This window comes from Ambystoma mexicanum, chromosome 11, assembly GCF_040938575.1.
Source record: "Ambystoma mexicanum isolate Mex_15411 chromosome 11, UKY_AmexF1_1, whole genome shotgun sequence".
NCBI lineage: Eukaryota > Metazoa > Chordata > Amphibia > Caudata > Ambystomatidae > Ambystoma > Ambystoma mexicanum.
In genome coordinates this window covers 1,398,554,545-1,398,580,678 of record NC_090934.1, presented here as the reverse complement: position 1 = coordinate 1,398,580,678, position 26,134 = coordinate 1,398,554,545, and the positions used below count along the sequence as shown (strand labels likewise).

The 26,134-nt window shown below is 47.5% G+C and overlaps 1 protein-coding gene across 1 annotated transcript in view; it reads right to left on the bottom strand.

Annotated features, from left to right (window-relative positions):
* PCSK6 (proprotein convertase subtilisin/kexin type 6) overlaps positions 1-26,134 on the bottom strand; it is a 1,232,090-nt gene that overhangs the window by 335,159 nt on the left and 870,797 nt on the right. The window contains exon 9 of the mRNA XM_069625020.1: positions 25,351-25,451. Within this exon, the coding sequence (XP_069481121.1) occupies positions 25,351-25,451 (101 nt within the window). The remainder of the gene's footprint in view (positions 1-25,350; positions 25,452-26,134) is intronic.

Here is a 26,134-nt window from a genome sequence, read left to right as displayed (position 1 = left end):
TGGGTACACGGTTGCCAAGGAGGTTGATATAACGATGGGGTTACGTGTACTCCCGGCTCCACCCTCTGCAGCATTGTCCTGTTCAATTGACCCCAGGTGCAGCACACTGCTGCACGTCTCCTCCCAGGGCATCAGGCGTATTGGGGATGCACTCCCGCCACCTGTGGTCATGCCCTGTCTCTGCTTGGCTGAGAGGAGGTTCCATACCCTCAGCTGCAGGTTGTCCCATCGCTTGTGGCAGTTTGCCACTTTGCGTGGGGTTGTGCCAACTGCCAACACCTTCTGAGCCACTTTCTGATGCTCTTCTTGCGCAGCTGGATTTGCCTACACTGGTCTTTGCTGAAGAGCTCTGCAGCATGCTGGACAATGGTATCCGCTAGAATGTTGAGCTTGGGCTCAGTGGAGCATGGCTTCCGCTTGCAGGTCTCACATACTCTAGATGACATGCTGACAATGGAGTTTGTCTGGTCAGGAGGGGTGGATATCACCTGTGCTTGCCGGACTGCAATGGATTGTGTTTTTGTAATGGCCCCCGGCCAGTTTCCTGTTCTGGCGATCACTGTATTTCCAGTCACGGTAATTGCAGGACCACTATTACTGGTGCTAGTGGGTCTGGCACCCTGATGCCGGATTCGAAGGCACCGATGACTATGGTGTTGTCAGTTTTTGGGTAGTTTGATGGTGGTTCCGTGATGACAGTACTGCAGTTTCTGGCATGCCAGAAAGCATGTGCCCGACAACCTGTAATCATCCGGTGATTCCGGAATCACGGTGTGAGGAGATACCAGCGACGGACGCGGGAAAGGCCGACAACCCCCAGAGGACAGGCGGATATAAGGAGCTGCACAAACAGGGATCCCGAGACGAGTGCAACAAACAAACCCAGAGGAGAAACGCCGCAGGGGAGCGATTCGACATGGCCAGTTACTCACTGCGCTATGAACTCAACCCGGGAAGGCAACCGTCCTTGAGTCTGCAGCCCGGACTGGGAGGAGGGCAGGAGCGCTGGCAGGAGACAGCCCACAACAGCCACAAGGCACGGCTGAAATCGGGAGGGAACCCAGACGTCGGGGTCCGCCCATATGATCTCCTGTCCCGGCGCCGGGGGAACCGCGCTGATGAGAGCGCCATGAGACTTTTCCCTGTGCTGCGGGGGCAGGCGGAAATGACGGCTGGGAACCCGGCTTTAAGGGAGGCGGGACGCCGCCTTCCCAACCAATGACTGGAGAGCTAGGCAGGGACTCTGCTGATTGGTGGGGGTTTGAAACTATGGAGAAATATAAAAGCCCGCCTGTTTTAACAAACGCTGTCTGTTGTATTCACAGGACGCTATCTGGATACCACGAGATAGAGGACAACACCTTGTTTCAGTGAAGCATTGGAGAAGGAAAACCCTGCGGTGAAGAAACAGTCAGAACTTTCAGTTTATTAACCTTTGACAAATACTTTAAAGCCTGAAATAAATATTATTTCAGCATTCCCCCTGTCTCCAGCCTCATAATTCCACACGCGGGTTGCCCGAAACTGTGACACCGGCATGATGGTAACTAGAATACTTACCGGCACCGTTAAGTGATGGTAACTAGGAAGCACCTGCACCGTTAATCACGGTACTGGTGCTTCTGTGAAACCTTGCCTACCGTGGTCGCTGTGTACGGCAGGGTCTGCCCTGTTGGGCACAGCGGCTCCGGCAGCCAGAGTCCGCTGCCACCAAAATCGGCTCCGGGTTCCCAGAATGGGGAATTTTCAGGCCATTCTGAGTTCGGAGGGCCCGGTAATTCCTCCCTCCAAGAACCCGGGCCCGGACCTTCCCCATTCCCATTTAAGCCCCCATAGGGCTGAATGGGAATGGGGGATGTAGCAAACAACGGGCCGATGACGAGCGGCCCATTGTTTGCTCCCTCTTCCACTCGCGGGACCCGGTAAGCACGCCTGGTTTGACCAGGCGTTACTTACCGGGTCCCGTGACGGGAGCTTGTAATGAGGCGGAATTGTTTTAACGGGTCCGCCTCCTTTAGCGGGTCCCATTAATCCGTTCTGCCTCACTTGTAATGAGGCCCAATGTGTTTAAGCAAAAAATCTTTCGGGAACACACCAGTTGAAAAAACTACTGTTGATGATTGTACATTGTACCCACAATGCTATATTGCTTAGAATTCCAGCGGCTGTAAGCACACCTGTCAAAGGGTCTTTATTACTCCTACAGCTGCTTGATACCTACCAGAGAAGGTTTTTGGCTGGAACACTATGGAGCTGTGCCTGGGAAAAGAATGTATTGCTAGAGCGATGTACCAGATTAAAAGCCCCCTGCCCAGATAAATCTCCAAAACTGAGCAGCCCGAATGTTTTCTCCTATATATATGCGTAAAACCTATGATCCGCAATCGAGAGAAGCTTATAAAGCTTGCCTTTCTACCTATCTGGCAGACATTAAAACTGCCAAAGCAGCTTTTTTTCCCCTTAAGATCGAAACAGCGTTGTGTCAACCTAAAACGTTGTTCTCTATTGTTAAATCGATGGCTTCCTCAGAAACCCTTACTTCTAGGGTTAAACCTACCCAAAATCTATGATGACCTTTCTCTATTTTTCATCAATAAAATAGAGCTAATCCAGGCCAATATTGCCAAATCCTTGGCTGTATCGGCCTCTAATATGAGTAAGCTGCCACCTGTTACTCCTTTTGAAAATTCTGCCAATTGGTCAACTTTCCCTCTCATTAAAGAGGGTGAAGTATTAATGGCTATTCAAACAATTAAATCTTCATCCCCGGCCGAGGCCATCCCTATGGAGATCATGAAAAAGATTGCACCCGATTTATTGGAAGCCCTTACTTCAGCTGTCAATGACTCTTATCAATCAGGAATTGTGCACCCTGAGCTGAAATCAGCCAGGGTCGTTCTGCTTCTTAAGAAAGCCACAGTCGATCCAACTGTTCTTGCCAATTTCCATCCTATTTCTCTGCTCCCCTTTCTTTCTAAACTTCTGGAATCACTGGTTGCACCTTTGCTGTCTTCCTTTCTCGAATCTACAGAAATCGTTAACACAGCACAGGCAGGGTTTAGACCGGGCCGAGGCACAGAGAGTGTGTTAGTGTCCGTACAGGATGTTATGTCCAGGCTGGTTGATTCAGATGGGGTTGGGTCCCTGATTCTATTAGATATATCAGCGGCATTTGACACTGTCGACCACCCTATCCTGTTATCACGCCTGGCTCAGATAGGAATATCTGGCCAGGTACTTGCCTGGTTTACTTCCTTCCTGACGGACCATACACAGACCCTTGCCCTGCCCCCTTTTCTTTCATCCCCATGCTATCTCACTTGTGGTGTTCCCCAGGGCTCATCTCTATCTCTGATCTTATTTAATATCTATATCTCGGCATTGGCGTGTCTCGTCCGCGCCCATGGCCTCAACGGCTACTCCTATGCCGACGACACCCAGATTTTGATCCGGCTAGACCGGGATCATATTAAGTTGTTGTTGTGCCTTCAGAGCTTCTTCTCTATCTATGGCGAATCAAGTCGCGGCTGTGTGCTAAGCGGGGCACTACCAACGTAAGGTCTTGAAGAAGGTTCTTCCTATGATCCCCCAAACGCTTCATCCTCCGGTGGTTGCGGCGTTGGTTTTATCTCGCCTAGACTATTGTAACTCGTATCTGGCCCAGCCTGCTGGCCTCATACAACGGTTGCAACGTATACAAAACCGGGCTGCTAGGCTGGCTAAAGGCACCCCATATGGAGCTCATATTACACTGGTGCTGCGCTCTCTCCATAGGTTGCCAGTTAGCCAACGTATCCGATTCTAGGCTATCTGTATAGTTCACCAGGCCATCCACTGTCCAGGGGCTGAGTTCCTTCAAGCTAAATTTCTTCATTATCAGCCTGAACGGTGCCTTTGCTCTTTTATCGCTGACCTTCTTGTTGTCCCGATGTTTTGCCGCACCAGGATAGGTAGCCGTGCCTTCTCCATAGTTGCGGCCAAGCTATGAAATGGCTTACCACCTGCAATGAGAAAAATACCTATCCATCTGGCCTTTAGAAGAGCGCTTAAAACCACGCTCTTCTAGGCTTATCTCTTACCTGGCTGACATGATCTCCCTCTCCAGCGCCATGATACCTTCGGGTGACCGTGCGCTTTAGAAGTGAATATAACATAATATAACCTAACATATGCCCTTAATCTGAACATGCACTTCAGGACACTCGCAAGTGCAACTGAATGATTGTTGAATGATTGAAGCTCTGAAGCATTCAAGGGGATGAGACATCCTTTGCTCACGCCTAACACACATAACCAAGCACTCTCCAAATGAGTGTAATATTGCTTGTGATTAACACACATTTTACTTTTAGGGCGAGTATTTTCCGCTGAAATGAGCAGAGAGCCCAGCTTGAATTAAATGCTCAGATGAGTGTCATGTTTGAATCACCATCACAGACCCATCTCAAATAGACAATTCTGTGGCCATTTTCATGTACCCAAAATGCTCTTTGCTTTCATGAAAAATTGCTAAGACCCCCTCCCTCCCGCAGGTGCCCCCCAGTTGCACTGGACTCGGTTCCTTCGGGTGATCGGGTGCTGCTTGACGTGGGCCGGGGATTCACCCATCCACAGTACCAATTCACTGACCTCTCAAACCCTGCACAAAGGTCGGGGCGATTCTAGAGTAAATGTAGTCCATTTCCAGCACATGTAGCTACAATTAACCCATCATGTTTCAGTCAAATGCTTTTGCAAGCAGAAAAAGCCTGGTTTTTATGACCAGCACTAAAAACACACCGACGTAAATTAAGGAAATCGTGGTGTCTTTACAATTGCTGCTGCATCGTTAGGGGAATGTTATTAACACCAAGGGATGCTACAGGACTGGGATAGAGCCAAAATACGAACAGCATATGATCCTTTTCTTAGTTCAACGAAAGGAATACGAAGGAGTTTCAACTGAGTCTTAAGTAAATTACACACTTGTTCAAATTGCATTCTTAGGACCAATACCATTCAAAGCTAATAAACTGATGGAGCAATGGATTTCATTTGGATATTGTATTGTGGAAATATTCCCCCGTTGCTCTGGCCATTATGAAGTGACATGGGCTCCTCATTAGTTTTAGCACCATTAAGTGTATACCCTTGAGTAAAGCACCTGGGGCGGGGGGAGCAGTCAATCAGGTTCCACGGACTGAAACCGCTGATCTCAGCCTGCAAACCACGGGAACCCGCAGGCTGCCTCCCCTGCCCCTGACTGCCATCTTGCCCCCACCCTCTTTTCCCTTTTAAAAAAAAAAAATCTTTTCATCCTCCCCTGCCCAGCCCGACTTAGCCGGTTGTTGCGGCGGCGATGCTTGCAGCTGCTGCAACAGCTTCTCTTGATTTCGCTTTTCTGGCCGCCATGCAAATAGAAGAGACATCCAGTTCTCTGAACAAAAATCCTCTTTTTTTTCTAAAAACCCGGATTCCCACTTTGGTAACCTGGGGTGCTAATAGCATTAGTAGCGCGTTCCACGGACTAAACTGGGGTCTTGGTGCCCACATTAAACACCACCTCTTGGCGTGGGACTTTAACTTGGGCTGCCAGGCAGTTTACCCACAGTATAGTCTGTGGAACACGTTACTAATGCTATATTGTTTCTTGGAACTAGTGGGTGTTTGGATTCGTGGGCATTAGTCTAAAATTCCACAAAGACGAGGTAATCCCTTATTCTTATGTTTAATAATTTAGTGGCTTTACATTCAGGGATATATTGAAGGGTTGAGTCCCACGTTCTGGAGCATGTATGGGCAGTAATGACTGGCTAGCCCAAGCATAGCTAAATCCAAGCCAGTCCCAGAACATGGGGCTTAACACCATTGTATCCTGACTCATTGCACCAAGGGTTAATGTGTTTGCTTTAGGAAAAAAGGATGTTATCTTTGATGATTGGGCACGCGTAGAGGTGCACACATTCATCAAAGGGAATATCAGGCTCTTTAAAGATGGCTGGGCAGGGGACAGTCCCATGCAGATTCCCTCCCAATTCGCAATGGGGCGCGCCCTTAGTCAAACCCACATTTTGCTCTCAAAAAGACCTTGCTCATGAAAGAACGAGAACCAGACTCTAGTCCTTTGAATACTTCTTTCCCAGTAGCTGGTATTTTTGGTATCCCACTTTAGGGTGACAGATCCTAACCTTAGGAAGCCAAAAGAACAGGCAACCAGTAATTTCATGTTCTCTCTGTTCCCAAAAGAAGAACAAGTTAGTCTCTTACCTTGTAACATTCTTTCGATGGGATGGTCCGACAACGTATTCCATATCTATGACAATAATCACCACAGCTGTGCTGCTTTGGAAAATCTTTCGGCGTCTGGGTCCTGCGTCGAGGACGTCGATACGCCACCCTCGAGGACCTCCTCCGACGGCCGACGTCACTGGATGTTATAAGTAGGACGCACGACGCCCATAGCCTCAGTTGTAGGTCTTTCCCAGAATATGTGGCACCAGTCTTCTGCCAGTCTGACCACACAAAGCCTTGCCGAAACTTAAGCTGCAATCGCATAAGAAATTCTATAGCGGGGAAGGCAGGGAGGGAGCGATATGGAATACGTCGTCGGACCATCCCATCGAAAGAACGTTACCAGGTAAGAGAGTAACCTGTTCTTCGAGGGGATTGGGTCCTCCGACGTATTCCATATATATGACAGCCTCCCAAAGCAGTACCAATGCAAGGAGGTGGGAAAAGAATTTAGAAAACAGAAATTTAGAATGCCCAATCAAATTGCGGAGTAAGGAATCGCCTTGCCAAAGGCCAGATCCTGCCCCCGGATGGAATCGAGGGAGTAGTGACGTACAAAAGTATGTACCGAAGCCCAGGTGGCTGCATCACAGATGTTACGAATAGGAACACCCCTCTTTAGGGCAATAGAGGCAGCCATACCCCTGGTAGAATGGGCCCATAAGCCGACCAGTGGGTCCTTACCCACCAAGCGGTAACACTCAGAGATAGCCAAAATAATCCAGCGAGACAAAGTCTGTTTCGTCACAGCTTGTCCCAAACGCTTTCCAGCGTAACCAATGAAGAGTTGATTGTCCACTCTAACCCGGGACATGCGTGAAATATAAAAGCTTGACGCTCTCCTAGGATCAAGCCTATGGAGCCTCTCCTCTTCCTTACCAGGATGTGGAGGAGGATAAAACGCCGGAAGAACAACCTTCTGGCCTAAATGAAATTCCAACACCACCTTCAGAAGAAAGGAAGGACGAACTCTAAGGACAACCCTGTCCTTATGAAACACAGTGAAGGGTGGCTTAACTGAAAGTGCCTGTAAGTTACTCACTCTGCGAGCGGAAATGACCGCAACCAAAAATACAGTTTTAAGAGTTAACAGATTCAAAGGGCATGAATGCAAAGGCTCAAACGGAGCACCCATTAGAAACTTGAGAACAAGGTTCAAATCCCAACCGGGCACCTGGAAAGGTGACGGAGGGAACACATTAGTGAGCCCTTTCAGAAACTGAGAAATGAAAGGAATTTTAAAATAGGAACACTCTTCAGACGAGCGCTTAAATATGGACAGCGCCGCCAGGTAATCTTTAATGGTACCCACTTGAAGGCCCCTGTGGGCCAAAGAAAGCAAAAAAGACAGAACCATGGGAATGTCACATGCAAAAGGATCCACATTCGTAACCCTGCACCAGTCGCAGAACTTACGCCAATGGCAACGGTACAGGGAATTTGTTGCGGGCCGTCTGGCAGAGAGCAACACCTCCATCACGTCTTCAGGGAGGTCCCAATCCAATACCTCAACCTTTCAGAAACCAAGCGTGAAGGTTGAGGGATCTGACCTCTGGATGGAGAACCTGACCCCCTCCCGTGAGAGCAGATCGTCTCGGTAGAGAAGACGACGTGGAGGGCAGATGGACAAGTCGAGAAGGTCCGGGTACCACGTCCTCCGGGCCCACGCCGGAGCAATGAGGATCATCCGGGAACCGAACCTCCATAACCTCCGCAGTACTTGCGGGATGACGGGGACTGGAGGAAACGCGTACAGCAGTGGGGATGACCACTCCACCACAAACGCGTCTCCTAAGGCTCCTTTTGGAGGAAATTCCCGCGAGCAGAACCTCTCGCACTTGAGGGGTCCCCCAAAGGGTGAAGATCTCCAGGAGAATCTTCTGAGCCAACTCCCATTCGTGAGACATCGCGCTCTGCCTGCTCAGAGCATCCGCGTCTCATTTTCGTCTCCGGTCAGATGAACTGCCGAGATCGAAACTTCCTGCTGGATTGCCCAGAAGCAGAGCTGCATCGCCTCCCTGCACAGAGGAAGTGACCCTGCCCCCCCCTTTTTGTTGAGGTAGTGCATGGCCACCGTGTTGTCTCTCAGTATCAGGACATTCTTCCCTCGCACAGTCGGCAGAAAAGCCTTCAGGGCTAGCCTGACGGCCCTCACTTCCAACAGATTGATATGGAGTCTGGACTCCGACGGAGACCAACGACCGCTGACTGTCAACTCGTTGGCATGAGCTCCCCATCCCATGAGGGATGCGTCCGTCATGATCGTCACCTCCGGCCAGGGCAGCCAAAATGAAGCCCCCCTCATCAGATTGTCTTCGTCGGCCCACCACAGAAGGTCCTGGGCGACCGAGGACGGCACCTGAACAGGGTCCGACATCCTGCCGGAGGACTGAAACCACTGGAGCTTGAGTGCCCATTGCAAAGATCTCATCTGCAACCTGGCCTATGGCACCAGAAGAATGCAGGATGCCATGAGGCCGAGCAGTCTCAAGAACTCGAATGCTGGGAGACTCTGGGCAAGTTGAAACTTGTGCACCATCTGCTGAATGTGATGAGCCCTCACCTGGGGAGGAAAACACTGCCCCAGGGACGTGTCGAGCACTGCTCCGATGTACTGGAGCCTCTGAGTTGGTGTCAAATGGGACTTCTTTAAGTTGAGGGAGAAGCCCAGCTTGTGGAGGGAGTGGCAGGTGATGGACAGATGATCCAGGACTTGCTCGGGAGAGCCCGCCCTGATCAACCAATCGTCCAGGTAGGGGTAGACGTGAATCCCCCCTTTCCTGAGGTGCGATGCCACCACTACCATGAGCTTGGTGAAGACCCTCGGGCGGAGGTCAATCCAAACGGCAGGACCCGAAACTGACAGTGCGAGTCGCCAACCGCGAACCTCAGGTACTTCTTGTGCTTTGGATGTATGGGCACATGAAAATAAGCGTCCTTGAGGTCGTGAGAAACCAACCAGTCCTGAAGTTGAAGGGCCTGGAGGACTTGAGAGAGAGTAACCATCTTGAACTTGTCCTTCCTGAGGAGTTTGTTCAAACCGCGCAAGTCCATGATGCGTCTCAATCCCCATCTTTCTTGGAAATCAAAAAATAAGGGGAATACCATCCCTTGTTCCTGTCCGCTACAGGCACCAGTTCTATGGCGCCTTTCTCCAGCAGGGATTGAATTTCCTGCGCAAGGAGCGGATCCGGACTCTTCAAAGAGAGATTCCCCGGTGGATTGTCTTGAGGCCTCTGCCGGAAAGGAATACAGTAGCCGTGGGTTATGATCTCCAGAACCCACACATCTGAAGTAATGGCGCGCCACTCTGCAAGATGCTGCGTCAGCCTTCCCCCAACCGTCGAACCATGGGACATAGCCTCATGACTGAGCTGAAGCGGCTGCGGCGTTGCCTGAAGGCAAAGAGGCAACTGCCCGAGCGGCCTTGGCACCTCGAGTACCTTGTTTTCCACCTCTTGCACTCCTACTGTGGCCCCTTTGACTGGCAGCTCCTCTCGCTTTATCAAAGGATGCGTAATAACGAAAGGAACCTCCCCTCCATTGCTGTCCCCTAGGATGAAAAGGCGGAGGTTGTCGAACTGCAGCGCCCAACGACTTCGCTGCAGCTTTTGAGGTCTGCAACCTCTCAAGGGTCTCGTCAACCTTGCTGCCAAAAAGATGTTCCCAGTCAAAGGGCATGTTGAGGAGCCGGGCCTGCACATCAGGAGCAAACCCTGACTTCCGCAACCACGTAAACCTGCGTATCACGGTGCTCGTCGCCATGGACCGGCTGACGCAATCTACCATGTCCAAACCCGACTGAACGCCTCACACATGGCATCCTTGCCATCCTGAGCCATGGCAAGGAAACCATCCCGTTTGTCCCCTTCGGCAATATGTTCAGCTGCTAAGGAGACACAGTTCCACAGAGTGTGTGTGAAACGTGACAAGGCACATACGGAGTTGGCCGCCTGAAGCGCCATACCCCCTGAAGAAAACACTTTCTTCGCACAGCCATCAAAACGCTTGTCGTCCCTATCAGGAGGGATGGTAGGATACGACGCCTGCTTTGCTGGGGTCGTAGCCGCCTGCACCACCAAACTCTCCGGAGTGGGGTGCTTGGACAAGTAACAGGGGTCACTACTGGCTGGGCGGTATTTTCATGGCAAAGACTTGCCCACTGCCGGGAGACTCTCTGGAGCAGTCCAAGCCGCCACCCTCCTCTGTAGAGCCATATGAAACGGCAGTACCGGGTCAGTTGGTGGACCAAGGTCGAGGATATCCGTAAGGTCATCCTGAAGAAACTCCCCCGGGGGAGCAGACCAACCCAAGTACTCGGTGACCCTCGACATAAGGCGCCGGTACGAGGAGTCGGCATGAGTGCCAGGCTCAGGCCTACAAAACTCCACCTCCGGAGAGGTGTCCAGCCCACTAGCATCGTGAAGGAACTGCCTCAGGTCCTCAAATTGGCTATGGCCCGAGAGAATCTTATCTGGCACCACATTAGGAACCATGCCATCATCAGAGCCCTCATCCACCTCTGAAATAAACTCAAGATGGTGGTAAGAAGGCATACAATGTGAACCAAAGCCATGCTTGACCTTGGCCAGAGCCTTTCTAGGGGGTACCACCAAGCCTTGGGGTACCCCCGTTGACACAGCCTCGAAAGGCGTTGAGGGCATCAAGTGAATCGGCGTCGATGCCGAACGCAGCGCCGACCGCATCGATTGCATCGACACAGGCCTCGAGGTCGGAGCCCCGAGCATGTCCTTCGACAGCCTGGGCGCCGATGGCGTCGACGACTTCTTCAGAGGCGGGGCCTCGAAAAAGTGAGTCGACGACCTCGGCGCCACCGGTATCGACGTCTTCCTCGAAGACATCACAGGTCCACACGGTCTCAAGTGCGTCGAGGACCGGTACCTGGACCGAGCATGACCAGAACGATTCCCCTTGTCCGAGCGGGACCTCTCCCGCGAATCGTGCCGACCACCCGAGCCCCAAGGCGTGCGAGCGGTGTCTCTCGACCGATCACGACCGACCCCAAGCAGAGGCGCGGACGGACCGGTACCCTGCGATTCGAGAATCACTAACATTTTCTTCCTGAAGGAAGCTCATTCCTCCAGCGACGCCTGCTTGGAAGGGAGTCCTCGGAAGAGGATGGGGAAGGTGACCGATGACGGCGCTTCCGGGAGTGCCTCGAAGAGGCAGAGGAGTGGCGGGACCGACTCTGGGACCGAGACCCACTGGACTTCCGATGATGACGCGGAGAGTCGCCTCTCGAATCGTCCGTCGAAAGCCCCGCAGACCTCGATTTCCGTGGCTTAGACACCTTACCTACCGATAACTTCTTCTTGTGCTCCCGCCAGGCTTTAGACGTGAGCGACTGGCAGTCCACACAGTCATCCGTGTCATGGGCCTCCCCGAGGCACCAGAGGCAGGCGTTGTGCGAGTCCGTAACCGTCATCTTGGACCCACAGTCCCCGCACTTCTTTAAGCCCGGACGCGGTGTGGAAGACGAGGTAGACATCTTCACGAAGAAAGACTTCACAAAACAAAACAGGTTCGAAGAACCGAGAAAGAACTCCAAAGAGTCGAGGCGCTCCGAGATCTCGCAGAAAAAACAGAACTGAGGCTACGGGTGCAGGAAGAATGACAGTGGGGGCCCCGATCAGAAGGGCAGAATCTTAAGCAGGCTTTTGTAGTCCCTCTTTTAAAGAAGCCGTCACTGGATGCCTCTGTTCCATCTAATTTCTGTCCTATCTCTTTGCTCCCTTTTTTGATGCTTCTTGAAGCTCCGATATCTCCACTTCTTTCCGTGTTTCTTGAGTCCTCTTCTGTGCTTGACCCCTTTTAGTCCGGTTTCCGCCCCGGGAGAGGCACCAAGAGTGTCTTAGTATCAGTGATGGATGATATGGCCCGGCTGGTTGATGGAGGAGGCATGGGGGACCTTATTTTCCTCTATCGGCGGCCTTCGACACTGTCGACCACCCCATAGTCCTAGCCCGCTTGGCCTCCATCGGCATCTCAGGTCCTGTCCTGGTTTACCTCTTTTTTGACCAATAGGGGCCAATCAATATCTTTACCTCCTTTTCTCTCTTCTATTTATTCTCTTGTCCCTGGTTTTATGTAATATCTATGTGTAGCCTTTGGTTGACCTCATCCGCTCTCACGGCTTCAGGTGTTACTCATACGCAGACAACACTAAGATCCTGGTTCGCTTAGATCAGGACCGGGAGGTGTCGTCTCGTCTTTGTGACTACCTGGCGGCTGGGGGATACTTGATGAGCGCCAATTGGCTCAGACTTAACGGGGACAAGACAGAGGTCTTGGTGGTTGGCGCTTCTTCTGAATTCTGTTCCTGGCCTTCTGCTTTTCGGCCATCTTCACTGGGCGAGTTTCCCATTCCAGCGACGATAGTGAAAAATCTTGGCGTCTATCTTGCTTCTTCCTTATCCATGGCATCACAGGTAAGTGCAGTGTGCCTGACTGGTCACTTTCTACTGAGGGTTCTTTGCAGGTTATTACCCCTTCTCCCTCTCTCTCTTCACCTTCCAGTTGTGGCCTTGCTGGATTATGGCTGCTCGGACAGCCACAGCGAGTCGTTATGGTTCCCATATCAGCCCAGTGCTGCTTTCTCTGCACTGGCTCCCGGTGAAACAAAGAATAGTCTTTAAATCCCTAGGTCTTGTTAACTGGGCATATTACCAGGTTGGTGCCGATTTTCTGTGGGACAAGTTTACACTTTATATTGCCCGCCGGACTCTTCGGTCCAGCAGTGAAAGTCTGGTCGTGGTCCCCAGATTCCGTTTTCAAAGAATCTGCGTTCAAGTTTTCTCGGTGGCTGCCAGCACGTTATGGAATGGTCTCCCTCTAACATTAAGACAGACTATGAACCATCTGCACCTCCGTCCCTTACTTAAAACTCTGCTGTTCTGTTAGTTCCCGGATAGCTATAGGGTTACTGTGAATCATCCTCACGCCAAGATGCCTTCGGGTGAACGTGTGCGTTATACATTTGAATAACATAACATAACAGAAGCACATATAAGTACCTACATGATCGGGAGGCGTGGACCAGTCTGATTTGCATATGGTCTTTCCCCTTTTGTAATGGCTTGGCAGGCGAAGAACGATTGTCTGGAGGGTTGCCCAGCGCAATTCCAGAGGTTAAGATTCATTCTAAACCTTCCAGCCATCACCTCTTTTGTTTTGCTATTGTCACCCCGAGTGGGACGGGTATGCCCAGACATGGTTCCTGTGCCTGCTGGGCCTAGAGACCCAAGCTACTCCTCACTGATGACGGCCCAACAAGGCTGAAACATGTCTGGGGATGCTTGTGGTCTCGTGCAGAAGGGATGTGACCTAGCAGTTCGGGCTGGACTACCCCTTTGGTCTTTCCCCTTTTGTAATGGCTTGGCAGGCGAAGAACGATGGTCTGGAGGGTTGCCCAGAGCAATGCCAGAGGTTAAGATTCATTCTAAATCTTCCAGCCATCACCTCTTTTGTTATGAAAGGGAGGAGTATCAGGGACAGAGGAGGAGATGTGTGGTGGAGGATGCGATAGTCTATTTATATAGTGCCTATACACAATGTGTTTCAAAGCGCTTCAGGAGGAGAGTGCAGGTCTCAGACACCTGAGCAAGATGGCCCTCATAACAGTCACAATATGGAGAAGAAAGGTTGCAGGAACCCATTAAGTCAGAGAATACGACTACAAAGGTAAAGCAATCCCACATGGCACAGAGAAGCTGGGTGCAGGAAATCCTTAAGCCTCACCGGGTCACAGTCTTCATCGAAAAATCTTTCATAGAAAGATTTTTCAACGAAAAATGTTAATTGAAAGATTTTTACGTCGAAAAAACCTTTCAATTAATATTTTTTATCGAAAACGTATGTATGTATATTTGGGTGGGTTAAATGGTTAAAGGGTTAAATTCGGAAAACGAGGGTTTGAGGGTGAACCCCCATTTAAAAAAAACATTTTGGGAATGTTTGGGGTGGTTTAAAGGGTGGAAAACAGAGGTTTGGGGGGACCCTCCAATTTAAAAAGAATATTAAAAAGAAAATACAGGTTTCCGATGAAAAGTGGTATTAAATTACATTAGATGAAAAAAAATCGTTGAAAAAAATTCTGGAACATCTCTTGAATGAAAAACATTCCATGTGCTGTTTTGCCCAGCCTTTGTATGAGTTCCAAAATAAAGAATCCTAGTTTAACTTGCATTTCTGTCTTGACCTGGTTATTGCTCCCCGTTACCCTCATGACATTCGGGCACCAAACAGCCATACTGGATTCACAGTGTTTCAAACGCAACAATAACACGGCATGTGGCCCTGTGGTTTCTGGCAGCAGTGCCTGGGCGTTCTGTACTGACATTCTTTGTTTACAACCTAGAATGCGCCCCCCCCCCCAATGTCATAATCTCTAGTTCCAACTAGCAGTTGAAGGGAATCCAACTGCTACTTTGGCTGTTTGAAGGGGAGCCCGTGTATGGACACTTTGCAACTCCTTAATGAGGGGAGGGGGGCAATGCATCCTGTTCAAACATCACCATTCATTCCCTCGCTTTATTTTTCTCTTGGATAAAGCATTTGTTCAGGTAACAGATTGGTTTGTTGTGGCAAGAATGCAACACGTGCAGATATCTTTTTTTTTATCACCAAAGATAACTTTTTCTCTAAAGAATATGTCCTCTATCAGTGACCAATGTTTAGAATCGCAGTCTTGTATTTTAATTGTATCATCATTTGCATGGTTGTGTGTGTATATATTTTGTTGATCCAACATTAAGGCTATGAATGCACTAAGCACTTTATATACCTTTGTATAGGATTTTTATGCTGCTATATTGCTATTTGCACACTACCCGTTGGGGTTAGCTACTGCGATTTTGCACATGCACTTGCACTTTATGCATCTCTACATGTGGTAAAAAGTAGCCCGTGATGCACTAAGGCACTTGCACTTTCATCAGATAGCCTATTAACAATATGATGTATGGTAATCTTCAACATATGTAGCATATGTTGAAGTTATATTGACACATAGCTTTTTGCAATTCGTCCTAGACAGCCAGGACTGCGACCAGTTAACACCTTGAAATACACTGGTATTTTGTCTGCGTACTTTTGACATCAGAAAAACGTGCTTTAGATTAATAAATAAACACGATACACGCAGCATTACACATACATACACACCTAATAAAATACACATCCAAAAAAATACACCAAAAAATGTAACATGTGCAATTGGAGGACATTTTAAAGTTTAATATGTGTGGTTTACATGTTGAGAAGAGTGATATATCGCCAGCCAATTTGATATGCCTAACAAATGTATTGTATGCAATTTAATGTTTTTAACGTAACCCACTGTGGTTTTAAACACTCTTAAACATGGCGGATTTCGTGTGAGAAAATGGCTATCATTGTGCAGGACACTCTATCCTTGTACACCATAGAGAATAAATGGGTTTAAATGTACTTCTTTTGTTTCGGCACCCTCATCGTGATCAAGCAGCGAGCTTTGCCGCGAAACGCGTTGTTGTCCGCATTTTTCTCTTGTCCATGGCATTTCATTAAAGAACATTTTGGACGCTTGGATGACTGCTGGTCTTTTGCAGCTCTGGGTCCAGTGTGGAATTACCACGTGGGTTCGTTTTCTGGAGTGCACTCCGACAGCCTTATACTGTGGTACAAGGCAATATTACATATATTTATTTTTTCCCCATTTCCAATTTCTCCTCAGATGCTCTAGCCCCCAGAAAGATTATTCATGCTTTAGGGTGCTTCCTAAGACGCCCTAACGAGGAATCGCTCAGAAGTGTAGCAGGAGGCGGATACTCTTATCACATGGCATCTTTCAGACTGTGTCCAAATAAACTATTTTTAGCCTTGGACCTAGCTGACCTGCAAGTACATGTGATTGTCTTTGTGTCCTATGTAACATTCACTTGTTTGTCACCTATAAAACTTTTCTGTAATTCCTTTTAATTTTAGATCCACTATTTTGACAATTTAAAATAAAAATAAAAAAGATATTAGGCCAGATATAAAATGTGAATGTTTAATTTTAAAATAAAGGTCAGGTGGCCTGGGTTTCTTGACTTCTGCCCACTAGCCACAGATTGTTGCTTCTCTTGAGAACTTGGATTTCAGTTCCCAGTGTGAAATGATTATGCACCTGGTCAATGTCTCAGAGACATACAAGACTGCAGTTCCGTTCTGAGAAGATAATATTCTCCACTCAACGTCATCCTTGGTGGAATCTGAAGACTAGGACTTCAGTTACCAAATGTTAGCCAATGTTTTTATCTGAAAACTCTGGCTCCAGCCCCCAGAAGGCTACGTTTCGCCACCCAGCCTCTCCTTAAGAAGAATCTGGAAACTCTGACTCCAGTCCCCAGAAGGCAATGTTTCACCACTCAGCCTCTCCTTAAGAGGAATCTGGAAACTTAGACTTCAGTCCCCAGAAGACTATGTTTCACCAGTCAACCTCTCCTTATGAGGATTCTGGAAACTAAGACTTCAGTCCTGTGGCAGATCAACAGAACACACAACATAAACAATATTTCAAAAGACGTAACTATTCTCAGGAAGGGTAATAGGAGAAACATCATTAAGTCCCATGGGTTTCTTTACAATTTTTCTTCCCTCTAAATATTCAAAGCAAAGGGTGTTGCAAGTAAAAGAACTATAGTGCATCAGGATTTTCCTTGTCGGGCAGGGATACTTCTCACCGTCCGCGTCTCTGCCTAATTGGAACTCAATTTTTGGGTTATGGCTTCCTGACTGCTTCTTAACAGTTGCAAGGAGCCGGTGTGCCTCACACTTTATGGGCCATGCAGCCCAGCTCACACCTGTAAACTCCCATGGATATAGTGCCCAGCTCACTCCTGTAACCTACCAGGGATATAGTGCCCGGCTCACTCCTGCAACCTCCCAGGGATATAGTGCCCAGCTCACTCCTGTAACCTCCCAGGGATATAGTGCCCGGCTCACTCCTGCAACCTCCCAGGGATATAGTGCCCAGCTCACTCCTGTAACCTCCCAGGGATACAGTGCCCGGCTCACTCCTACAACCCCCAGGGATATAGTGCCCAGCTCACTCCTGCAACCTCCCACAGATACAGTGCCTGGCTCACTCCAGTAACCTCCCAGGGATATAGTGCCCGGCTCACTACTGCAACCTCCCAGGTATACAGTGCCCAGCTCACTCCTGTAACCTCCCAGGGATATAGTGCCCAGCTCACTCCTGTAACCTCCCAGGGATATAGTGCCCAGCTCACTCCTGTAACCTCCCAGGGATACAGGGCCCAGCACACTCATGTAACCTCCCAGGGATATAGTGCCCAGTTCACTCCTGCAACCTCCCAGGGATACAGTGCCCAGCTCACTCCTGTAACCTCCCACGGATATAGTGCCCAGCTCACTCCAGCAACCTCCCAGGGATATAGTTCCCAGCTCACTCCTGTAACCTCCAGGGATATAGTACCTAGATCATGTCTGTAAACTCTCAGGGATATAGTGCCCAGATTATGTCGAACACCCAGGGGTATAGTGTCCAGCTCACTTCTGTAACCTCTCAGAGATAGTGTCCAGATCATGTCTGTAAACTCTCAGGGATATTGTGCACAGCTCACTGCTGTAACCTCCCAGGGATATACTGCCCAGCTCACTCCTGTAACCCCCCAGGGATACAGTGCCCAGCACAGTCCTGTAACCTCCCAGGGATATAGTGCCCAGCTCATTCCTGCAACCTCCCACGGATACAGTGGCCGGCTCACTCCTGTAACCTCCCAGGATATAGTGCCCAGCTCACTCCTGCAACCTCCCAGGTATACAGTGCCCAGCTCACTCCTGCAACCTCCCAGGGATATAGTGCCCAACTCACTCCTGTAACCTCCCAGGGATATAGTGACTAGATCATGTCTGTAAACTCCCAGGGATATAGTACCCAGATTATGTCTAACACCCAGGGGTATGGTGACCAGCTCACTCCTGTAACCTCCCAGGGATATAGTGTCCAGATCATGTCTGTAACCTCCCAGGATATAGTGCCCAGCTCACTCCTGCAACCTCCCAGGTATACAGTGCCCAGCTCACTCCTGCAACCTCCCAGGGATATAGTGCCCAACTCACTCCTGTAACCTCCCAGGGATATAGTGACTAGATCATGTCTGTAAACTCCCAGGGATATAGTACCCAGATTATGTCTAACACCCAGGGGTATGGTGACCAGCTCACTCCTGTAACCTCCCAGGGATATAGTGTCCAGATCATGTCTGTAAACTCTCAGGTATATAGTGCACAGCTCACTCCTGCAACCTCCCAGGGATATAGTGCCCAACTCACTCCTGTAACCTCCCAGGGATATAGTGACTAGATCATGTCTGTAAACTCCCAGGGATATAGTACCCAGATTATGTCTGTAAACTCTCAGGTATATAGTGCACAGCTCACTCCTGTAACCTCCCAGGGGTATGGTGACCAGCTCACTCCTGTAACCTCCCAGGGATATAGTGACTAGATCATGTCTGTAAACTCCCAGGGATATAGTACCCAGATTATGTCTGTAAACTCTCAGGTATATAGTGCACAGCTCACTCCAGTAACCTCCCAGGGATATAGTGCCCAGCTCACTTCCAGGGCTATGAGGCCCAGGAGTGGCCAGCTCACTTCCATAAACTCCCCAAGACATAGTGCCCTGCTTGTTCTTGAAACCAGCCCATGATATTCAATCTTTATGGATGGGCGATCCAGCTGGCAAGGCTCAGTCTCACAGTTATCTCTGGTCTGCCAGAACCAGACACTTCACGTGCTTATGGGCTGTCCAATCTCCCAGGCCCCTTCAGTCTCTCTGGGTTCTCAGGTCTCTCGTCTATCTCAGCGCTCTCAGTTCGTTCCCTAGGCTCTCTTAGGCCCCCAAGGTGTTGCAGGGTAGTACCCTGCAAAGGTGCCATTTCCTAACACGCGGTTCCTCTTCCTGCACTTTTCTGCTGCTCTCTTCTTGGCATCTAACACTTTCTACTGACTCGCGGTAACTCACCTGCATGGTCCGATGCCCTTGAGCTTTTTGGCAGTGATACTATTTTTAGGGAGTACAAATGCCCATTGCTAATGGGGGTATTTTTGAGATAGGTACAGATATATTTTACAGTGTTTTTGGAATCCAGATTTCTATGTATGCACCTAGTAGTTGATGCAAATTAAACTTTTCAGATAGGCTCTACTTCCTCTGGCACTTCTCCGATGCCACCATTGATTGGTCTACAGAGCTGTCTGGGTGAAAGCAGGGAGCAGAAGCCTCTGTCTGGTCTTTCCTTTTATTTATTGGGAGTATTTTTGTTCCCTTTTTTTATATATGGTGAGCCGTATTTCTGCACCGTTTTTTTTATAATGGCAGCGTTTGACTGTTTACGGAGTACATGTGAATGGTAGGTCACTTATTTGCTTGGCTGCAATTCCTAACATGGTCTTACTACCAGCCATTTCTGGAATGGCTCATGTTGGTTTATCAGTTTATTGAGTAATCTGGCAAAGCTGTAGCATGTCCACTGCCGAGATGCAGCTGCCATCTGCGATCGGGAAGATCACATCGGCTCAGGCATGGCTCCCACTCAGCGGCATGCCGAGACTCTTGAGTGGGGTGGACCAATGTCACGATTTGCTCCCTTTGCTACCATTCCCACCACTTGGGGGCATGCTTTGGGGTGTATTCCCTACTGGACTTTCATTGTGAACCTTATGCTACAGTGCTGTGGTGCATTGGGAGCTCTAAATCCTTATTTTCCATGCTACTTCCCTTCCGGATCCATTCTAGGCTTTTGGCAGCCATCATGCTGCTTCAATTAAAGAACTATGCTTCCCAGAATGCCTGGCTCACTGCTTAATCTCCACCCTTGCAGGACAAGGTTGGGTGGAGGATAAGCAACACCTGTGGCTGGCAGGTGCAGCAAGCAGCACACCTGAGGCGTGTGCTCATTAAGCAGCTTTAAAAGCCTCAGTTTGCGTCAGTCCAGTGCTGGCCATTGATGCAGTGTTCCTGTTTGTGACTGGTCCCTTGTTCCTGGTTCTTAGCTTAGTGTCTTGTTCCTAGTTTCTATTTTCTTGTTCCTTTCCCCTAGATTTCGAATTTAATGTGCTGAGTAGTGATTTCTGCTTCCTGGATTCCCTCTCTGTCTTCCTATGTTTTGCAGGCAGCACTTCCCAGTGCTTTCCTTTTTCTGTGCAGCCCAGTTTGCCTGTGTTATATGTTTGGACGTTGCCCTATTCTGCTGTGAAACCTTGATCCTTTAGTCTCTCCATGTTCATAGATTTAGTATTTGCCCTTTTTCCTGGATGGGGAGGGGGAGGTTTTGCCTTTGTCATTTCATTTTCCTTGCTCCAGTTCCTTTACTTTCTCTTGAATCTATTCCAGCTTTTCCCTTGCACTTCTCCATGTGTTTCCTATTGCATATTAGGTGTGGTGTGCTGTTGTAGCTAGCTCCTGTGTGAATGTCTATGTGTTCCTCATTATTCTGTAACCAATAGTCCTACTTGCTCCTTGTCATGAGTCTTATGTATTAAGATATTCTCCCATTCCATTGCCTTTCTGGGTCCCTGTTTGATCAACAGGGTTTGTGGGCTTCCTTGATGTTTCAGGTGGTATTTCTCATCCTTGTGACCATTAAGAGTGTTAGATCACAGATCCTGTTGTTGCTTGCCCTGTACGTGGGCTTAGCGCTGTCAGTACCTGTAACAGCAATTGTGGGTAAGGAGCTTGCCAACTTCTTTGTAATTATAAGAAGCTTGTAAGTGCTTACCCCACATCCCTTTTCATATATTTCTATTGCATCATGCTCTACTTGCACATCCTGGGTTTTGTTGTAGGTTTCCTGGTTCCTGTGGGCATGTTGTTTGACTCAGGCTATTCACTGTATGATCTTGTGCACATTTCCCGTGCTATATTCACTGCCTTTGTCCTCTCATGACACCTGATGTGGGGCACTGACTTATTAGGGCTGGCCTAAAGTACGAGCGCACACACACACATAATGATCATAGTTTAGGATAATGGGGTGGCACCTGGGGTGGCCAATTGGATTCTAGGGGCAGCACGCACCATACCAGAACACGCCACTGCTCCCACTCCTCCAGTGAGTGAGCAGACTTAAGAGGGAAATGTCTGTTTTTGGTGCCTGCTGTTTGCACAGCAATAAGATTGTCATACAAAGTATGGTGGTAAAGCGGTGCTTATCATTTGCATTCTCCTCACTGGCAAAATAGAAATTATTATCCTGCTAATGACACAGAATTATTGCACTTTGTAAATAATTTGCTGAAAAAGTTCTTCATCACAGCATGGAACGTACTAGCAAAAGTCAAGCTCTTGGAACATATTTTAACACTGGAATTTCCCCAAATGACTCAAATGAAAATATTTGAATTCTTCCTCATAACATTCATGATTGAACTTCATTCTTATGCTGCAGACAGTTTTTGAAAAGCGTCCACTGTTGTCACGACCCTCCCCCAAAAGCCCCTCTGGCAACCGATTGGCCAGGTGGAGTCAGGTCTCGGGCCTCTAAATCCTGGCATCCTCTTCCAAAACCCTCTTGGGGCCACTCTTGGCGCCTATGGCGCCAGGCTCAGACACCATGAAAAACATGTGCTTGGAAACTACTTAATGTGTTGTCAGCCAACATGGAGGCATCCACATAGCTTGGTTCCAAGGAACCAAGCATGCAGTCTAGTGTTTTGGGTGTGGTAGCCTAGGGACTACTTTACCTGGAATATTTTGTTGGGGCAATTTAAACCACACCCGAGCAAGACAACATGCTTTGCGTTACTTTGCAGCTTGCAACGTGACGCTCACCGTGTCCCGCTATTCCCTCGAACCTCGGAGAAGCAGAACCTGCAAGGAGACAAAAGGAACATCATTAGAAGCAGCTCTTACCTGCAGTCTTCATCTTTAGCCACTCGCAGCTACTGAGAACAGTTTCCTCGAATCTGCACGCCTCCCGGACAGAACGACCTAAAAGAGGAAACAGAGGCAACATTAAAGAAAGCAGTGGAGACATTTGCAAATTACGAACTGCTCAAAAGGCTTACCTGGCTGGTCGCCTCTCGGCTGGCACCACTCCGGACATTCCACTCGCGCTGAAGAACACTGTGACATGCAAGGAAGGGAAGCACAGGTTAGCAAAGGCAAGACTTCGCAGCACTGTGCATAGCGCTTACTTACCGCATCATAGCGCTCTTAATGCGCCATCATTTACCAGCGGGGCTCAACCAAGCCAGTTCGCCGAGCTGAAGCTCTGCATACCCAAGGGAGAAAAAAAGAGACATTTTTAACAAAGAAAGGCATGCAGGATAGCAACAAAACTAAAGAACAGCAATAAGACCTACCTGAACAATATCAAACGGCCCGGCGTCAGTGAAGTAATTGGACCGCACACACCCATGAAAGACAATGTGCCCCTGCAAAGGAGGCAGGACGGAGAGCACGCCTAACTCTACCACAAGGTGAGGAGAGGGCGCCAGAGGGACTGAAATCATACGGGGGTGGAGGGAGGATACTTACCCCAGTCAGTCAGTCAGTCTTGAACACAGTCCTCCTGTATTTTCAGGCAGAACCTTCCCCACAGACCACATCAGGGCAAAGCTGAGAAGCATACCAGCGAGTAACCCAGCTGGGTGGCATCCCTGTGGATACCAGGTGAGCGTAACAACTGTCCTGGGATTTCATAATTCTAAATTAGTCCTCTTGACAGAAAACAAATGATTACAATTCAAGGTCAGGAGTAGACTTCCTACACAAAAGATAGAGTGCGTCCCATGAGTGGGACATGAAACTGAAGAAACATTGGGATCCACTGTGCTAAAAAGAGGTTCACAAATTATTTATGTGACTTCCAATAGTGTATATCTCTAGGATATCACAATTTAATTTGAGCCCTTTTAAATTCTGAAAACAATCAAAAGTGTACCTTATGAATTACAAATTTATTTACATTCGAAGAAGAATATGGGTTTAAAAGTTTAAAAAAATATTTGACATGAAAATACATGCGTTAGTAAACAATGAAATCCAATAATAACAGTGAAACATTTTTTTCAATATATAATAAAGATAAGCAAAAGGGAAAAGAAAGGTTATTTTTACATACATACAATCTTAAAGAATGAATCAATAAAGAAAATGCAATCCTGAAGGATAAATCAACAAAAGAACTTTTCATTGAAAATAGAGAAGCACATAAAATGATTCTTAATGTGCCAATTTAACTATTTTGTAAACAGCTCTGTTAGTATTTTTTTTAACAAACTTTGTTGATCAAAAAGCAGGTCTGCCAATTCACACAAATTCTCGCAGCTAGCTGCTTTCTTCATCGAAGCGCGACCTGAGTGATCCGTAGCCAAGAGTCTGGAGTAGACCTCCTTCTTGAAATCCCTTCTTTGTGTGTCTAATTCTGTATTGCAATTTCTCTGTGGCACAGGAATTACCACTCATATTCAACTGTGGGCTCATACTTTAATATTTCAATTTCTCTCGAAAGACACACAATTCATTTTTTTAATTCCTCTACCTGGCACATGATTTCATTTTTTTGAATTCCTCTACCTGGCACATGATTTCATTTTGGATAATTTACTTATGGCACTAAATCCTTCAAAACAGTTCATCCTGCAGACACAAATGCCATTATTCAAATTCCTCCTTGTATCAATTTAATGTCTCCCTGTGGCACAAAATATATTTCTGGAGTTCCCCACAATGGCACAACTAATTATAGGATGTTTGCCTCCGCCAGTTAATGCATGACTATAATTCCCTCTCACCAATGATGTAATCCACTATTAAAATGTCTCCATATGGCACAAGATTAATCATTAGAATTCCGTCTCATGGCATATAACTTACTAGTGGAATTCTTGATCATGGTGCTGAAATCAGTCTCAGGACTATGCTTTATTTTATCCTCAATGCAAAACATTTATTGAAATTCTATCAGATTGTAGCTCTCTTATTAATCGTGTGTACTCATTTGTCATGGTTTCATCATTTAGAGAAATGTCATATTAAGGGGCTAGTTCAAATGACGATTTAACTGCATCTTTATTAATTTGGGAGACGCTGCATGACGACTTGGTGGAATTAAGTGCTATTATGTTGGAGGTGTTTAATGCACATGGACAGGTTTCTTTTTTAGCCATTGTATGGGAGAAGCGTAGAGAAAATATCAGGCTGTGGTAATAATTATTTCATTCATACATGGGAATGCTTTTAATGAATTATTTTGTAAGCATTGCTCCACTGATTATAACTTACAAAGACAAAATAGATTTTGCAGGTGTACCCCAAAATGTTCATTAAATCATACAATGAAATATATTATTTTTTAAAAACCAATGTTTAAGCAAGTAACTTCAACCTAGTTGTGCAATTCCCCACGGGCAAAGGCACCAAAACAAATGTAACTTTTACATCAGTAAATTAGGGATAGACTCTTTAAATGTGCAAGAGATTCTCATTTTAGTCCACATTTTTGGGGCCTGGATGCAATGTTCTTATGTGTATGTGTGTCTCTGCTTCCTAGGAGTTTTATCCAGCATAAACAGGCTTCTAGCTCTGAAGCTCAGGCCAGTTTTCTTCATGTTCCAGTTGGCTTCCAAATCCCAAACATGCCTCATCAATAAGCCAAGCGTATCTGGAGCCTGGAGAGCTACTGTTCGAGTTAACCGGGATATGATTAAAGATGTTGGAAAGAAATAAAACACAGAAGACCATTGTTTGCTCCATAAAAGGCTGACACACAGTCTACTTGCTAGTTGCCCTGGAAACTAGGTCCTCAGATGAAGACATTGAGTGGACAGGCTTCACAAATCCTTGTCAGATGATCGTATAGGTAGTAAACAGGAATTGATCTTTAGTAACCAGCTTGATCTATCCAAATAGGTTTTGTTTTTGGTTGAGAAGCACAAGGGAAATAAAGGAGTCAATTCAATGATTCAAACATAGAAAATATGTTATGTTTTCTGGAAAAGGAGACCAATGGGCACCTTCACGTCACTCAACATCAATGTAATGACACAACAACAAAAAATACTTACTTTGCTTCCAATGCCAGAGCAATGATGCCCGCCACCATGGGGGCAGACACTGAGGTTCCTGTGTGGCCATCCGTGCAGCGTTGCCTTAAGTCTGTGGTCACCTATAAAGGAAATGACATCACAGTTCCTTACTGCCTGTACACATCAATGAGCAGGGTGTAGAGTCAACTATTACCAATGATCTCTTTGAAAGGAGAAATTGCATTTTAATGCTGCAAAGAGCCAGGTTTTTGACTTTTCCATTTAGTTCCCCTGGCTCACAAGTGGCAAGAGTGCATAGGAGTGGGAAATTGAGGTTTGGGCCTGGAGGCCATTAGTTGTGTACGAAGGAGACCCAGGGTTTGCTCTTAGCTTCTTCACCTAAGCAAACTGTGATCCGCATTAAACCATGCTATCAATCTTTTGGTTAGTACGCCTTCTGCAGAATTAAATAGCTTAGAAACAGGCTATTAAACCTGTATGTTATATAAAATAGAACTGTTTACATTACAATTGCAGTGAGGAATGGCTATATTGGAGCAGGGGTGGATATCCATTACTTTTAAATTAGAATCAGAAATCATGGGCTTGTGGGCAGACACACAGCACCCTTGATTTGTTTCTGGAATTTGATAACGGTAATATTGAAAGATATTTACTTGTAAAACCAGAAAGGCAACGCATTTTGTTTAAGGCAACCAAACAAACAAGTCACCTTCTGTGTCCCCCATTTGTCCACTGTAACTCGCTAGCGTTGTGATTAGTATAAAAACATATTCTTTATTTCTCACAACAAAATGTCACA